This window comes from Tenebrio molitor, chromosome 9 (assembly GCF_963966145.1).
Source record: "Tenebrio molitor chromosome 9, icTenMoli1.1, whole genome shotgun sequence".
In the NCBI taxonomy this organism is placed as follows: Eukaryota; Metazoa; Arthropoda; class Insecta; order Coleoptera; family Tenebrionidae; genus Tenebrio; species Tenebrio molitor.
In genome coordinates this window covers 13,183,848-13,201,633 of record NC_091054.1, presented here as the reverse complement: position 1 = coordinate 13,201,633, position 17,786 = coordinate 13,183,848, and the positions used below count along the sequence as shown (strand labels likewise).

General features: G+C 38.9%; 1 protein-coding gene across 4 annotated transcripts in view; it reads right to left on the bottom strand.

The window, feature by feature from the left end:
• Positions 1-1,504: 1,504 nt before the first annotated feature.
• gus (gustavus) overlaps positions 1,505-17,786 on the bottom strand; it is a 96,400-nt gene continuing 80,118 nt past the window's right edge. For 3 of the 4 annotated variants that reach the window (XM_069059540.1, XM_069059539.1, XM_069059537.1), the window contains 4 exons: positions 6,990-7,242; positions 5,299-5,644; positions 4,800-5,060; positions 1,505-3,473 (listed from right to left, as the gene is read on the bottom strand). In XM_069059540.1, coding sequence (XP_068915641.1) covers positions 3,334-3,473; positions 4,800-5,060; positions 5,299-5,644; positions 6,990-7,082 — 840 coding nt within the window. In that variant the 5' untranslated portion in view covers positions 7,083-7,242 and the 3' untranslated portion in view covers positions 1,505-3,333. Of the gene's footprint in view, positions 3,474-4,799; positions 5,061-5,298; positions 5,645-6,989; positions 7,243-15,427; positions 15,579-17,786 lie in introns of those variants that run through there. The other variant, XM_069059538.1, reaches the window with a different exon arrangement.

Here is a 17,786-nt window from a genome sequence, read left to right as displayed (position 1 = left end):
GACATCAACGTCAGTGCCTTGACTTTTAATGTGAAATAACCCTTATCTGATGCTAACCCTACTTTGAATTGTCATTAAGTATTGGAGATTGTAGGGAATAAGTGTAAGTAAGCACGTAGTGAATATTTATTTAATGCAAAGTCCCAATAAAAATCTACCTTTATGAAAAGAAGAGGGCATTTGAAAAGGAAAATAGGAGTATAAAATAAAATTTTAAACTGTCAGCTAGAGTAGTGTCAAATTTCTATGACAATAAGCAAAGGCAAAATGACAATAAAGCTTGAACTACATTGAATTTTTCAAAACTGACAGAAGTTTGATGTCCCACTTTTTTTGCTCGCAATAGTACATACTTAAATTGCAAATACATATTAAAAAATTGCTATACTCCGTACGGTGATAGATTGCACGTTTTTAAATTCTAGTTCCAAAACATAAAGCAGTGAAAAATACTAAACTCTCCATCTCAATTGTTTCACGTTATGTAGAAAACCATTGTATCCCTGCAGATTAATTCCCGCCAAACCGGTTTCTGTGTCTGTCTTCTGCCAAAAAACGTGCAATCTACCAGAGTACGGAGTATACCATTTTATCCACTACTGAACAGATTTGTTGATTGTTTTTTCTCATTCCTAGTTTCCTGTCTTTCTTTACTATTTTGCTTCCACCATATATTTCTTTAGCCTTTAATCCAGGAAGTAATTCAACATCTCCTTTTTATCATCACAAAACCTCTGCTGTCTCCATCAGTTTTCTTCTTCAATTTTCTTTTGCCGCACATAATCAACCTAGAGACATAGTAACATATCTTTATATTTACTTTATCTTACCGTTTGATTTGGTAACAAATTTTTTGGTAATTGTTCACTTTAACTACTTCTGGAATTTTCGCGTTTTTTCTAGCTAAACAGCCTCAGGGCGTCCTTCTAGATTGTTTCCCATCATTCAAACCTTGTGCAAATGCCTTTTTTTTTCTCTCTTGATGTGTTTCAAGGTCGCGCCAATGTCTTAGTAAAACTAAAGGGTAAGGAAAATTAATTTGCACAAGGTTTGAGTGGTGGGAAACGATGTAGGAGGAAGCCCTGTGGCTGTCTAGCCAGAAAAAACGCGACAATTCCAGAAGTAGTTAAAGTGAACAATGACCAATTTTTTGAATTGAATTAAAATCCACTTTTTTTTCTTGAAAGTAATCTGAAATGTCATCCACTTGTAGGTGCTTTTGAAAAATTCACATATTGCTCTTCCATGGACGAACTATACCGACAAACTTAACCATGTGTGTAAAATGAATATGACAGGGCGTCAATTTTTCCTCTTTTTTTTGTTTCAAAAATGTCGCCACGGAATTTGGATATCTAAAATTTCTTATCGAGCGGACGTGTTATGTAAAAACACACCTTTCTGTAAACAGACGGTTCTCACACCTGTCATTGGTGCTGCTGTAATAGAAAATTTCAAGAATCGCCGTTAAAATACCGGAAAATGATCGTGAAAAATAAACAACTTGTTTAAAGAGTTTACTTATTATTATTTAGTATAATCATACATCGAGTAACTGAAATATAGGCCTGGACATTCACAGCGAAACTTAGAATACGATAAAACATACTACTTATATCAATATCATAGTAGTCCAGGCCACTACGCATTGCATTTTCAATATTTCTAACAAGACCAAAATAATCTGGTCGAAATCTATCACCGAAACGATTCGAAAATTTTTGTTGGATAAAAACCATAAAAAGAAAAAAAAAACAGTAAAAACAATAAATTGCAAAATTTACCTAATGAACACGTAATGTTTTGAATTTCTTAATAAACAATCTAAAACCTAACACAATACACAATTACATACACTCCGACATTCTATACCTCACGAGAGGCCATTGGATGGCCCGGATTCAGTAGTAATGCAAAAAAATCTTATACACTCAGTGTTGCCAGACCTACCGAATTATCGGTAAAATCTCTCAAGAAAATTTTCCAAACCTACATTTTGCAAAAATACGTAGTTTAATATTTCAATTAATTATGTGATTTCCACATTTTCAGTGTTAAATCAGAAACCTTTAATTCTGCAGCAAAAAGTGGCGACATCTGCAGGTTGGTTATCAGTAACACTGTAAATTGTGTCGCGTCTTTTTCGATCAGTTTATTTAAACAATAATTTTATTAAAACCTGCATGACCAACAAAAAAATGAGTAAAACCCCCGAAAAATAAAGGTTATAAATACGGGCAAAAAAAAAATCTTGTGACGTCATTTTCAACCGACAATTGCGTGAAAAAAATTATCGAGAAAAGATAATATAAAACGTAGCGTATTTAATTTTTGTTCATATGTATTTTTTTATATTTTTTTAAATAAAAATCTTTATGTAAAATTAAATCGTTTTATTGTCCAGCTAGGAAAAATTAAAAATCTACTGAAAAGTCCCGAGCTTATATACCGAAATGTCACCCGATGGGTTTGGCAACACTGTATACACTCTTAAAAATTATCGTTAATCTCATAGAACAGAGCAGTCGATTGTTCATATCAGACATAAATTATGGTGTAATAAGACTGGCACTAACTAAATATTTACAAAAATAATCTAATATTCTTACATACAAGTAATATTATCTTGGTGTAATTCCATCCAGCTTCGATAAATGTACAAACAAGACCGGCTACGCCGCCGCACTCGGCTGCAGAGGTCGCCACCCGAACCCGTCCGTCGATCTCGCGACCGCCGCGCCCTCTTTCGTTGTCGTCGCACGTTCCCGTGACGTCCTCTGTACTCCGCTGCGAAAATTTCGTTAAAAAAACATCCATTTTTATACTCGTCGATCGCGATCCTGCCGAGTAGTACACCCCAAAAAGGTTAAAATCTATCTTGTAAAGCTATAATCAGGAAGCCGTGCCGAGAATATAAGTTAAGAAGACTGAGTTACAACTATGTACACCATATGGCATTGTTCTCTCAACCAGCAGCAGCAGCAGACAAGTTGGCTTGTCCCGAGATCAGGGAGTTTTCATTTGTTTGCTTTTTTTCTTCCGGAGGATGGGAAGTGGTGCCATGACGCTCGTAATCTCGATTGCTTTTCTGTTGTTGTTGTTGTTTTACAAAATCAATGAAAAAATTCAATCGTACCAATCACAGCACAAATATAGAACTAGCGAAGACTTGAGTGTCCAACTATAACGAAATGATAAAAAAAAATCCCTAAACGAAAAACGTCCGCGTCGTTATTTGGTTACTCTTGCTCTACATTTGACAGCTGACACGATCGGATAATAAAATTGTCTCCAAACACTTCACTGCACTAAAACACACCGTGTCCGCTGTTATTATCTGCGATCTCTGTACAAGAGGTAAGTCTGTAGGGCCTGGGGCAGCTGCAGGCTCATCACTTTCTCTTCGAGGTGCTGCTTGCCTAAGCGTTGGCGAATCACGCGCCGACACAGGTCCATCAGCGGCAGCGGTTCAGCTGAAAAAGCAAAAAAAATAAATCAAAAACTACATTTATTTTCGTGAAGCTATTCGTGCGGCGGCGACCTTCGGGTCAACCGACGTGTCTCAATGATTCAATTAGCACGACTATATTAGCAAAAGTGATTCACCGGCTGTTATTGATGAATACATATGGAGACGACGCACACTAATGCCGCCAATTTAGACACAAATATGGTAACCCCATACGAAAATGAAGAAACAGGCTACGGATGCGGAAATTTCCACTCGTTGAAATCTTTCAAGGGTCCTGCATTTTCCCAGCGATTGGTCTTAATTTTTTTCGGCGAGGGACGCAGCGCTCCTCATTGGGACCGATCTTGTCACAGTATATTCTTTGTTGTTAACCCCAGACAACTTTTTACGTTGTTTGCGATCGTTAAAAAACTTATCGGCTCACATTTATTATTTATGTCGCCCTGATAAGCAACGATTATTTTTAATTGTTAACGTAGCTCATTTAAATTATCATACGGACAAATTAGTTACATTGTTTGTCGATGATTCAATTACAAGGTGCAATGTTATCGCTTTGTAAAACTACAACAACTAAAACGATTCCGATAATGGCGGCACGATTAATTCTCGCGGTCAAAGTGAGCGACAAAAGTCATAAATAATTTGATGGCGACGAATACGTGAAAAATAAATAGATACAACGAACTTTTTGCACGTGTGGAATTTGTGGCGAGTATTTATTTTGCGGGGAAAAAATGAAACGACTCCCTTTTCTGCTGAGCTCGACTGTCGGAAGTTTTCGTTTATTTAAAGCGTGCACACCCCAGTAAAGCTTATTACTTTCATTATTATTATCCTCGCGAGTGAAACGTAGTATTTGCAGAGCGTTTCGGCCGGTTTATTAGCTTTTCAGTTTTAATTAAATAACAACGCAGTAAACATTTAACAAGATCAATGTCAAACGAGGGTCGATTCGGAAGCCAATCTAGGAAAACCCGCTCAAACCGACTGTGCATTATCCTAGACCAAGGAAAATTGGAACAGGATCAGTCAATTAATCTCGGGATTAAAATCGAATTAGTTTTCGATGGGAAATAACCGAAAATTTCGTTTTCGCCGACAAATACATAAATATTTTCGCCATTTCCGAAGAAGCGCCTCCTCTTCTCGTTTCCATTGTTGTTTGCACAATTTAATTAGTGTGTCAAGTTTATACAATCACAAATCTATCGCGTTATGTAATTAGCATTGTTTACTGAAGCAAATTCTGCAATCGGGGAAAATGTCAAGGATCCCTTCGAAATCCGGCGATTTTCATTTCGACAGGAAATAAGGAAATACTTACGGTCGAGTCCTCCGATGTACCTCATCGTGATCTCGCAATGTCCCCAAACGGCACTAACGATCGGATACAGTTTCCTCCCCTTGAGTCCCCTGAACGCTACTCCCAAGTACTGGCCGTCCACCACAAAACTAAGCGTCCCCTCATCCATATCTAACACCACTAAAAACTTATCGGGCACTATGAAAGTCTCGTCCGGCTTTAACAAAGTCGGATACGTCACTCCGGGGCAATTTTTCACATCGTGGTACAATTTGTTACGACCTGAAAAGCCACCATTTAGGATCACGTTGGACAAAATCCAAAAGCAAAATTGCACAAGTAAGATTGTTCCACACAAAAAGGCCAGTTGTGCTTGTACGGCCAGCAGGACGTCCAGATTTTGATTCTATGGAGTGCTTGATGGCCATACAAGCTGGGCAAATGAACCAAAATTTTGACAAAATCTCTGTGTGATTTTTGCAATCTCTCTAAGCTACTTTTGATTGATCGTCTCGATTACCTAGATCCCACCCCCACGATGTGTCCGTACTGCCGACCAAACTCTGGTAGCCCACCGAATGAAGAGGTGCCTCCGCCGTGGCGACTCCCACCACCGCGTGCGTCCCTCGTTGTCGCGTCGACCAGCACACCTCCCAACAGTGCATCCCCTTCGTGAAGCCCACTTTGCCCCTTATACAGTCCGTGCTCTGCGCCACCGGATGTCTGTGGAAGGTCAGTTTGTCGTCCTCTTTGACGAAGATGTTGAGAGAGCGGTCGTCCTGGTTCCAACTGTGCTTCAGCTGGGTCTCCCTGAGGGCCGCCGGCATATCCAGCAGCATGTCCAGCCGTGGAGGACGGGCGAAATCCTGGCAAACACATCCAGATACAGATCAGGTACGTAACTAGGGCAACAATATCAGGCAAAAAAGGTACCTCACAACATGACAGGTACACCTCCATCAAAGGTACTTTTACGCCAGCAAAACCGACAATCAGAAAGACGAAAAAATCAAGGTGAGCGATGATAACGTCGCGTTAAAAATAAACGGAGACGGCGTACATCAAATTACCGGCGACAACCATGGTGATTTCGCCTGCTATAACGGGAACGGTTGATGGACGTTCTTTTTTTTTTAGAGGCGCCACCTTGGGAATCCTGAGATTACACTCCGTCGGGCGAAAAAATGACTGCGATTTTCTTTTAGTTAATTTGTAAGCGTCAACAAGATTTTTCAACGCCCACGGTGTGTATTTTCTGATACGCGGCGAAAAAAACGTGTCGTTCGTGGTCTTACTGTATCGCCCTGTCGGTCGATCGATCTAGGGGGCGGTGGAACAGTGAAAAACCCACCGACTCAGATCATGTCGTCTGGGCTTTAGCCACAGTTTAACGGAACGTCAAAAGTGACGTTTATCAGACAAGGAAAGAAGGATGTGTTCCCAACTGGAATTTTGGTCGTGGCGGTTTCCACCTACTCCACCCGTTGGCTTTGTTAGCTTTGATCTGTATTATTGGAAATTTATTAGTGTCTCTGTCAACGTCACGGTCCCGAGACTAATGTGATTTATTTAGTCGGCCCGTTGTCAGTGTACGGATGCTCCGTGCGTTGTAATTACACAAATTGTTCATTATCGCCGACCGTAGGATGTGGTGTGCTGTTTCCGAAGATATAGCGCGATTGTACTTCATTCACGAACTTCGTGCTCCATTCCAGAATTCTGCACAACTCGCTTGTGTGGAACTTTAAGTTAGGAAGTGGTTAGAGATACGACTCCGCTACTCCGCATTTGAAATGTCAAAATAAAAATGGCACTGCATCTCTGGAAGCGGCACAATGTGATGCGAACGTCGGTTTTCATTATTGAAAAGCAGTATAATTTATCACTATTAGAAAAAATATAACCGTGACGTCACATCCTAAAAATAAACCAATAAACACCTTGAAACCTGCCAAGTAATGGCGATTTTCCTCTCAACGAGAAAAACTTTCAACGATCCCCGTCGTTCACATTCACATTGGATCGCGTAATTTCATCCTTGATTAAATTTGGAACGGTCAGACTCGCTTTTTAGAATAAACACGGATTTTTTTTGCAGTTTACGAAACCGTTTCAATGCCGCACGCTCCCGGATTATCCTGTGCGAGTTGTCCTTCGAGGTGGTTCGGAGTGAGGAAACGACGTCTTGGAGGGGTCGAAAGTCGAATGTACCTGCGCTAGTTCCCTTGGGATGACGGGCTTGTAGGGTGCGGCTGCATCCCGGTTGACAGCCTTGACTCCTGACACCTTCTGGCCCATGCTCATGCCCCGGGCCCTGCGACGGCCCGTTTTGCACGGCACCACGGCCGCCTTGTACGCTCGCCTCACTTCGCACAGTCTCCCGCTGCCCCCGCCTCCGCCGCCGCCGCCTCCGCTGGCTACCACGCTGCTTCTCACTGCGCTGCTGCGGATCCCGCTTTTGTACCTGAAAACAACCACAAACGATCAGGACACGGCTCATACACATTTCAAAGTTATGTACGTGCTACATCACGTTCGTTACATATCACGGTTACATCTCTCCCACATCACAGATTCAGTCAACCCCCCCTTTGCTCGCGCTATTGCGCTGGGCCGTTAGGTAAACAACGCTTTTTGGCTCCTTGATGAGGTTTTAATTAACGCCGCTCGTGGAACTTTGTGATTCGGTTTTCTTCGTTTTTCTTTTTCGTCGACTAACGCTGTTATAATGGGTGTTTTTTGTCAGGGACGGCTTGCGTAATTTTTCTCCGGGCATGTTTATGTCGCATAAACGACGGCGCTTTAGTGCCGAGGCCGGGCTAATGGGGTTGAAAATTCACGATGGATGCTTTTTACCATCGTCGTTTGTTGGGGAAATGGAGGCGAAAAAGAAACGTTAACTTCGATTTATCGGCAATAATTCAGGGGGTTAATTTATTGCCGAGGTGCCCGAAAAGGTGTACAAAGTTTCGAGACGAACGGGGGTGGATAAAGAGTCGCCGAAAGTGCCGGGGCAGTTGAAAAAGTAGAACAGAGACGAACTGGATCCCAAAGCCAACAACGAAAAGCTCTCAAACAAGGAGATTTTTTATCCCCAATTTTGATAATGTAAAAAGATTAAATTTGTTTTTTTAAAAATTGTTACTGAACGAAAATCACTCATTCAAAATGTAAAATTTAAGTAAAGTATTTTTTTGCGCAATTAAAGAAAGAACGAATTTTATAAGGGTTGATTTGGCGCACGAGTCCCAAGTGTAGAAAACGAGCCGTAGGAGAGTTTTCTGTGGGACGAGTGCGCCAATGCCCTTATAAAACGAGTTTTTTATGTTATTTTTTCGAATTTGGACTCTTGTTTTAATTTTTAAATAAATAATTAAAATTCCAAATTCTAGGGAATTTTGTATTAATTGGTAATTCAAAGTAACGGATGCAACTACATTTGCAACAGATGTTAAAAAGTAGAGTTTGAACGTTAATATTGGAAGAAGTTTTTTGGTGTAAATGACAATAATACGTACACTGAAATATTGATAAAAAAATTCTTAGAGATCTATATATTAAACCACGAGTGCTTTAATAGATTGCCATAAACGACTCAAAATTGAATACAATAATAGACCTATTAGAGACGCAAATTCTAAAAAGTTAATACATATCGCTTTCGGCGAATGCTCCTAATCTTTTTTTTAATATTCGCAATATCCGATTAATTTATCACTTGATTATGTCACACTTTTTCCTCGTCTGCATTTTTTTTATATCGGTTTAGGCGGAATAACCTCAACTTAAATTGCAACGCCCACTCTGCTATTGTCGACTTACGCATAAGACAAAGTGAAGCAATTCTGGCCTGCCATCGACACCGCACCTTCACTTTTTTTCCCGACGTGGTTCACAGGCGAAAATAAAAGTTTCGAGTTTCATTAAAAAATCAAGTTGCGGTTTGTCGGTCGGTGAAACCGCAGTTCCGCAGTAATGGTACCACCATTTCACAACTTGTAACCGCCGATACCCTCATCGCTGGGACACCAGCGCCCATCAACGTGCGCTCGCGAATCTTCTGACAGCTGTCACTTGACTCGGAGGTTACGTCAACGACCGTCCGGGCGGCGGTGACGGGCCGCCACTGATCGGAACGCTTTCAAATGCAGCCTTCCACCATCATATATAATAATTACACATCGTTAAAGCGGAAACGTGTCATTCCGAGGGAAGGTCAATGTTTATTATTTGTGCCGCGACTTTTGTGCAGGAAATTCCACGGTGTTGTCACCCGAAACGTCAAAGTCAGCTGACCGGTTTGGTCGCGACGTACGCCACTGCACTTCGGGAGAAAAATCGTATCGACACGCGGCTAATTTTCGTCGCTTCTGAGAGAACACGTGTCAACGTCCCCCTTTTTTGACCGCGGTGGGGGCCACCCGACGCACATGGTATAAATAGGCCCCCACCTCCCTCCGAGGCACATGTGTGCGATCAGCTGTTCACAACTGGTGCAGAAAAAGCTTTCTCGTCGAGTTGAAATTCTCTCCGACAAAGGGAGTTGCGCAACCGATGCGCCGCCACTGCCGCCCGGCTTTCACAATTTCCATCGATTATGTAAGAAAGCGCGGAACGATGATGATCGCCGCCGTCGTCATCGTCGTGATCTTGACCTTGACGGGAGCCTCTCACTTCGGGGCGTCGCCGCCCGAAACCAGAAAAACAGTCATCGCCGAGGCGATTCCCCTCTTCGTCGAGGACAATCGCCATTGAAAAATCGTGTGGCAACATGGCCGGTTGCTCCACGACGTGACGCAACGCAGCTTTCTACAAACACACACGCAGACGTGTCGAAACGCAACGCAACAATAGACGAAAGAAAAAATAAATTGTTAAGGCCCGATCCGACGATGACTAACCGAAGGAGGAAATCGTCGTGGGGTCTTCGTGTCGTCGCTTCAATTAAACGAAATTCGTGGTCTTTTGATTGGCCGAACGAGGCAAATTTAATAATGACGTTCCTTAGTCACGGCTTAAACGAACCGTCGACAAGGAATTGTCCAATTGTCAGAGAGGATGACGTGTTGCGACAACAATAAATCGATACGAGACCGGTTAATGGGTGCAGATTAAAAAAAAAAACAAACGCATTTTAACAGGGCGCCGCGTGTAAAGGTTAATTTACATCGGACGCGTCACGCCCAGTCCGCCGCCATTAAGCGGCAGAAATTTCACTCGACGCCGAAATATCGATTCGGAATGTTGCCCACGATTTATTTGTTTCGACACGAGACACGCTTGAAATCTTGGCGAAATGATTCCGACGAAGAAAAAACAGTCAGAGAGACATTTTTTACGGTACAGGATACGCGACAAGGTGATCGTGTTGTGTGAGAGTCGCGTGGACCTGGACGAAATGCTGGATTCTTTTGCAATTCCGTCATTTTCTGAATTTTTGGTGATTGTTCAACTCACAATGTGTTCGTTGAAAATTGTTGATTTTTTGAAACGGCGTACCATCACGAAGTCAAAATTTTTATTGTTTTTTAAAAACTTTTGTTTTTCTAAGTTTGAGGTTATAAATAGCGTAATGTCTGGTGCATTGTTGTCAGTTTTACTTGTTTGCAATAGAAGAATACTCAGGCATCAGGGGCGCATGTCAGGCACTTTGGTGACAGAAATCAAACAGTGCCTCCAACGGTAAAAAAACAATTCATGGCCTCCCATTATACCAAAACAACGTGAACGGTGGTTAGTTACTTAATTTTTTATTAAAACTACTTTGTATGATATTATAACCGTTCAATATTGTACGTCGTTTAAAAAATACAATGGAGTAAGGAAAGTTATAAATAAAGCTAACAAAGGGACAGGACTAAATGACGCATCAAAATTCCATTGTTTTCATGTTTCTCGAAATTGTCCCTTATTATAAAAGCAAATTATGATATTGCAAAATTTTGGCGCCATATGCTTGGGATTAGAATGCCAAAAATTAGAGCTAAACCATTCAAGCATTAAATCAAATGTATTAATTTAAAATTATCTCATTTTAGGCTAGGTACTTTTTCCAAATTATGTATTTGTATTAAAATATTTTCTTCAAGTTCCATATTACTTTCTTACTCTTCCAAGAGTAGTAGATTGCCTCAAAACTTTGTCCAAACTTTGTTGTTTTGTACACTGACAGCTATAATTTCGTTGGAATTATTGTCGAATGTAATTACACAATAGCTTTTTCTTTTATCTGATAACTTTTTGTTTTCAACGAAAGCTTGTTGCCAAGAAATTTAACATGAAGAACTATTACGTTAAATTTCTGCTTGCTTGCAGAAAATTATCTGAAGCAAAAAAGTTCCGAATGAAATTCAACAAGATCATTTTGTAATCCTGGAATAAAAGACACAAAATCTACTTTTATTTTACAATACTTATTGGATCATCATTAAAAAAGGAAGGCACATTTTTCTTGCCCAATTATATCGCGTGTTCAAATAAAATCCTGGGCTGAGTAGGCGTTGAAAAAATTGAACGGTTTACAACAGTGTAAAGTTTGAATTTCCCGCCGTTTGATACGAATGACATTTGTTTATGTTTAATCGGGACATAATTGAACATGTCTGTTTTCAACAAAGGGTGCCTTTCGATATTTGCTTCGAGAATAACAATCGTTAAGGTATTCCATTTTTGATGAAAAAAAAATTTTTTGGCTCTAAATTTTAGGTTAGCTGTCAAAATGCTCCAATTAATCTACGCTTTAAAAAAAGCACACAATTGACGGTTTCCTACGCCTTCCCAGCCCAGGATTTTATTTGAACGCGCCACAGAGGGTTTGATCTTGAGAATATGTAGATGTTTGGTGATTGAAATACTTTTGCCAATAAAGTGCATTCTGAAAGAAATTGTCTATAACTGGTACAAAGGACTTAACATGGTTCCACTTAGGAGGTAATCACTTCTAGAAGAAAACCCAGAACTGTTCGAAGATTAACGCAAGATGATAAGCGAGTCGTGTGCGCAGTTATAGAAAGAAGTACCTCCTTACTGGTAAGGATCCGGCACTACTTCTTGCATGCCAGAAAAACTTGTTCATGTTGTCTGCTTCATGTCATGATTTGACAAATGCGCAAACGCAACAATGCATCAAATAGTAGTGCAAAGAAACTAAAAGAAGAGTTCTGATAAAACAGTATACAACAGCACGGGAGGTGACGAAAACTAGATAAATGCATTTAAACCTGAATCTAAAAGGCAACCGACACAATGGATGTCTATCATAGACATCAATTCAACGGCTTAATGTCTTCTAACGTCAAAGATCAAGATATTCCCTTGAGGGTAGAATCAAGACTTTGATCTAGCCAAAGTTAAACAATCTAGAAGTGTCCTGATAGAAAGCTCTTTCTTTCTTTGTACTGTCAATGCAAAATGGTGAAACAGACAGACGATCAAAAGACGTTGTCACTATTAGTGAACGTGTCAATTGATTGTGTAAGACAATGCAGTTCGTCAATATGTATTTATTGATAACATTCCAGAAATGGTGGCATCCCGAGAGATTCGCCACAGAAATGGTACGAATTTGGGACATTGTCGACAAGCATTTCTTGGGGAGCTGCATCGTCTGCCAAAACACAAAATGCTTACTGAAGAACTCAACAGGAAAATAATTACAACAGCTCCCTAAAAGCCTAATTTGACACCTTGCTAGAACGAGTGGAAATTTTCTTTTGATGATTGGTTCGATCAATTGCCCAAATGTTTGAAATACATATACATAATACAAATGTTCTTTTAAAATAACAAACGTCCATTAGATTGTAAAAACTTCTGGTGTAACCTACGAGTTAGAGTAATTCCCACTATTTACTGTACAATTGAGCTGCGCTTTTCTCCAATTACGTAACACTCATTTATTGATGTTTGCTGTCGTTCCAAATGACATTTAGATCTAGTTTAAATATTAATGCCATTATTTACAACTTAATGTCTAGTGATTTTCAACAAAAATTTCTCTTTATATAATCCCGAACTAGATAATTTCACGTGAAAGCGAACGGGGAAAAATAACTAATCCACAAAATCCCGAATTACACACAAAAAAAATTAATTTTACATCAACGTTCGTTCACTAACGACACTGTGATTGCGACTCGCTTTACGACATCGAAATCATCAAAATTACAAATTTTTCGTATAAACACTTAATTTTTCATTAAGATTTGACGAATGATGACTTCACTGAAGGTCACTCGTGATCATTTCAACAACACGATGACACTCAAGGTCGTCCTATTAAAAGAAAAACGTACAAAACACAAACCACCGGTCGTACCGCACTGGTAAGAACTGCGACGAAAAATCCCTTTCAACGTGTAAACTCGCCTTTAGTGACCGGCCAACGTCACAAGAAATTGCGGATTTCTATTAGCGCAAATCGATACATATGACTATTTACGAGCGTGGAAGGTGTGTTCCGACAATTTTACCATAATCGGGTCGATAAAAAAAAAACTCGACCAGACCAATTAAAAACCGACCAATCCATTATTCAACGATTAATTGAAAGTAAGCACTAATTAGCGGACGATTGTGTTGAATTTTAATCGTCGGATTCATCCGGATCGAGGATATCCGGTCGCGGTAATGAATATGGTAAAAAAAAAGAGTAAAGAAACAAAACGGAGAATCTGACGGCGAGAATTACATAAGAAAAACTAGACGGATTTACGAAATTCGGCCCAGAAAATGACGTTGTTTATTGGCGCGACGATTAAAATTTATCCGCGACCTTTATACGAAATAGTGACGATGATGTGTTTTAACCCAGTTTTCTTCGCGTCTGTTTCCCCGTAAATAAACGAAACGAGTTCATTGAAGAACACGACGAGGCGGGGAATCACGGGATTTGGGATTGTGAAGGAGTAAATGAAAGGACGAGAATTTTGATGACGGAGGTGTTACGCAAAGGTTCGTGCGAATTGCAGCTTAATCAATTCCGGAAACGTGTATGAGTGGACTTAATAAAATACGTAGAGAATGTCGATGGCAGTTTGACGTTTGGATGAGTTGTCCACAACAAACTAGATTTCTCTTGCAAATTCGTTGCAAAATTTTTGAAATTTCAACTCCACGTATTTTCACAATACATATCTAGATATTTAACAAAATTGAAAAAGTACAAATTAACGAAATACATACATAATTTAATTAAATTGGATTTAGTGTATTTCCTATAAAAAGCAAAACCACAAATTGCAGAATTTAAATAAATATAAAAAAAAAATAAAATTCGAATTTACTCTCTTCTAAGGTCATTCTTAATTATATTGGATTAAAATAAAAATAAACTAACAAATTAATGAAAGAGTCATAAAATCCTTTTAATAGTCTTATTTCTTAATTAGAATATTTTTAACCAACATATTTTACTGACGATTTATTTAATAAATTTTTTTTTGTTATCATTTCGCCAAATTTTTACAACAAAATTTTTAAGCAATTAAAAAACGACATGTAGACATTACTGGTAATAAATTGATATTTTGACAGTCCTGATTTCATCGGAAGTGATCTTAACTTTTTATTTATTAAATAGAATACCCGAAATATTTATGAGTAAAATATGTACATAATTGTAAAAAAAAGTTAAAAAAAAAAAATGGAATTTGGAAGTTAATTAGTCTCATTAATTTGTTACAAATAACGGAAAATAAAGTTTGAGTAACTAATTGCACTTTTTTTAATATGTAACTAATTATGTAATTATAATTCATTTGAAAATAATAATTAATCGTGTATTGCGCAATTCAAAATTAATTAAATTAAAAATTTTGTTTAAATTTTATCCGTAATAATCTAATTTAACGTAGCTAGTTACTGGAACAGCTTAGTTTCTACTTTCTGACTCATTATTCTTTGAATGACGTCGCCTAGAAGAAAAGTCATATTTCTGGTGAATGAATTTAAATAAATTATTCAATTACAAAACGTTCCAGCGCCTTTCCTGACAGAAAAAAGCTTATCAAATGACAATCAGCAATTACGGCAAGAGCTGTTCTTCGTAATTCTAATGGTCTGTTCTGTTGGGGAATTATTCTGAAATTAAACTGGGTATTCCCTTGAAAATGACTTGGCAAAGCTACAACAATTATCAGAAATCCTTGAGCAATTAGAAAGAAGTCGTTGAAAATCGCCAGAATCCTTGAAAATAATCAAAATTTTTATCGTCGCCACTGAATGTAAATAAAATCACTGTTTGTTACAAAGAGTTAATTTTGGCATTCCTGTACAAAACTCACGACCACTTTTACGTCTCGACATTTTCCAATTGGACCGAGTAGTTCCACCCATTCGAACACTTTCCCCGAATCTGTTGGTCATCGAAATGCGGGGAAAAAAACTCCAAAAAAAAACCCCAGTAAAATTCAATTCATTTTTGGATAACACTGGAACCTCACACCGTGCACCGTTTCGCCATTGTCCGCCTCGAATTGGGCAACCAATTGAGAAACACAGAAAAATTTCGTAAAAACGCGATTTCTCCCCGTGGAAAAAACACTCTTGAAAAAGCACACGCGGTACGAAAAGCCGTCACAGAGGCCACCCCGCGGGGACGGGACGCGTCCCCCTCGGTGGGACTGGGAACCAACACGTGAAAAACTTACTTCCGCCTGGCGTACTCCATTTTCTCGCTTTTCCAATGGTGAAAAATCACTGAAACACCGACAGCACCAGCAACGGACGTGACGTTACACCGACGGTTGGCATGCCGGAGCGGTAACTGAAGCGCGAGCACGTGTTCTGTGAACGCGAACAAAGAACTTGAATGAGCGACGGAGAGGGAACCACTATGTAGACAAAGATGGAGACACACACAGATGCACACACACACACACAAACGAGTAGAGTGCGAACCGCCGAATTTGATTGAGGATGGGCAGAAGAGCGCACCAAACGCCGGAACACAAATATGGAATCGTGTGGTGTCGCCTTCACTTTCTATTTCAATTGAGAAATTTCGAACGGTCGCGTTTATGTAAACGCGGCCTGCGCTGCTGTTTCGGACGGTGTCGAAAAATCGGGTGAAAGTACTTTTTCTGTGGAAATGGCGCCGCTCAGGGTGGCCCCCGCGACTAGAGTCGATTACATCTGGTACAATCGTTTATAATAACTTTTACGGAAGTAAGCTTAAAAAATAGATCTAAAAGAGTCAGGATCACAGGAGTTGCTCGCAGAAATCTTGCGCTATTCCTGCAGGAATTTTTGCGCTATTACCGCTAGAATTTTTGCGCTATTACTGTTAGAATTTTTGCGCTATTCCTGCTGTTCGAAATTTAGTTTAGGGTAACTACAAAAGAGGTACATATGTCCAAACAAACTTAATTTTGCGGGGATTGTTTGCAGAAATTTTGCACAATTCCTGTTTAAATAGTGCTCGGAAGTGAGAAAATCCAGAAAACATTTAATTTGAAAAGAATACATTTTGCAGGAATATTTTTACAATTTTTTTTTTTTGCTACAGCTCTCAATCAACTCTCCAACGCCAACTTTGGGGATAAATTTAAATGAACGCACGATACAATACTACAATATACCTACAAAGATGATGCTTGCTCATCCAAAAACTATTCAGTTTTCGAAATTGCAAAATCGTTGGAATTCATCGCAGACGTATTTGTGTACCTAATTTCAGTTCACTAGGGTTTAGTGAAGACGTAAGTAAAGTCAATGACGAGACATCTGACGACTTTTGATTTTGCAGAAGCAGCAAGGAAATCCAAGAATGATTTTAACGGTCTGAACTTTGCAGGAATTGCTCGCGGCATTATTTATACAATTCCTGCTTGCTGGAATTTAGAGCTGTTAAAAAACCGTCACCAGTCTCGTGAGAAAATGTAAAACTATTCGATATTGAAAAGACGAAATTTGGCAGGAATTGCTTATAGAAATATTTGTACATTTTTTTTTAACCGAGATTTAAACTTTCAACCGGTTGGATCGGGTTAAATGTGATGTAACACGCTGAAAGACCACAAGGTCGGAAAAATCCGAAATTTATTTGATTTAAAAAAAAACGAATCTCACAGTAATATTTTTGTTTGCTGAGTTTTAACATTGACCCAAACTTTCAGATAAGGGCGATTTCAGTTCCACGTGTGTTGTATTTGTAAATAAAACTTTTATTTTTGGAAGTCTTGATTAATTATATCAATTTGTAGATATAATTAATTATACAGAAAAATTGTTGTTTCTGGTAATCAATTGTTGTTATTCACACAACATATAGGAAATAGTTATTTGTGTATCAAGGCCAAAAAGTGTCCGACTGGGTTTTCTAGTTGAAACTTGAAAACAGGCGAGGACAAAAGGCACTTTTTGGTCGAGGTGCACATTAAATTTTTTAGGCAACCGCACGAACTACAAAGCAAAAGATATCATTGGAAAAATTGCAAATTCATTTCGTATCACCTTTTTTCAAATACATAGATACATTTATTAAAACGTATTAACAATTTTTTTATAGTACATATTTTTTATCACCTGACCAACAAAACGAGAAATTTACTATTTGCAATACAATTACTTATTTACATAATTTATAGTGGCAGGACAATTATTGCGATTATCATCTGCGATGTCAGGCGGCGTATTAGACATCACTTTGGCTGTTGTATTAGATATTTCTTCATCACGCTGTTGCTATCGATTATATGAACGTTCATTTTCTTATTATGTACCAAATAAGCACCAGAAATAAACGATACTTTTTCCGGCAAATAAAAAAAAAATACTTTGGTTAAATTGTACTGTCAAATATTGATTATTTTTCAGTCTGTTTGCTCGGTTTTGTCGGTTTCGTTGTTAACTTATTAAATAGACCAACAGATGGCGCCACGGTCCATGCCATGAAAAGTGCGTCCGAAAAAGAGTTACTTCTTGTCCGCATGGGAGTACGTAAAATTACCTTTTACATTAAGGGTGCCTAAAAAATATTTTTCTGTCAATCTGACGCATAAAATTAAA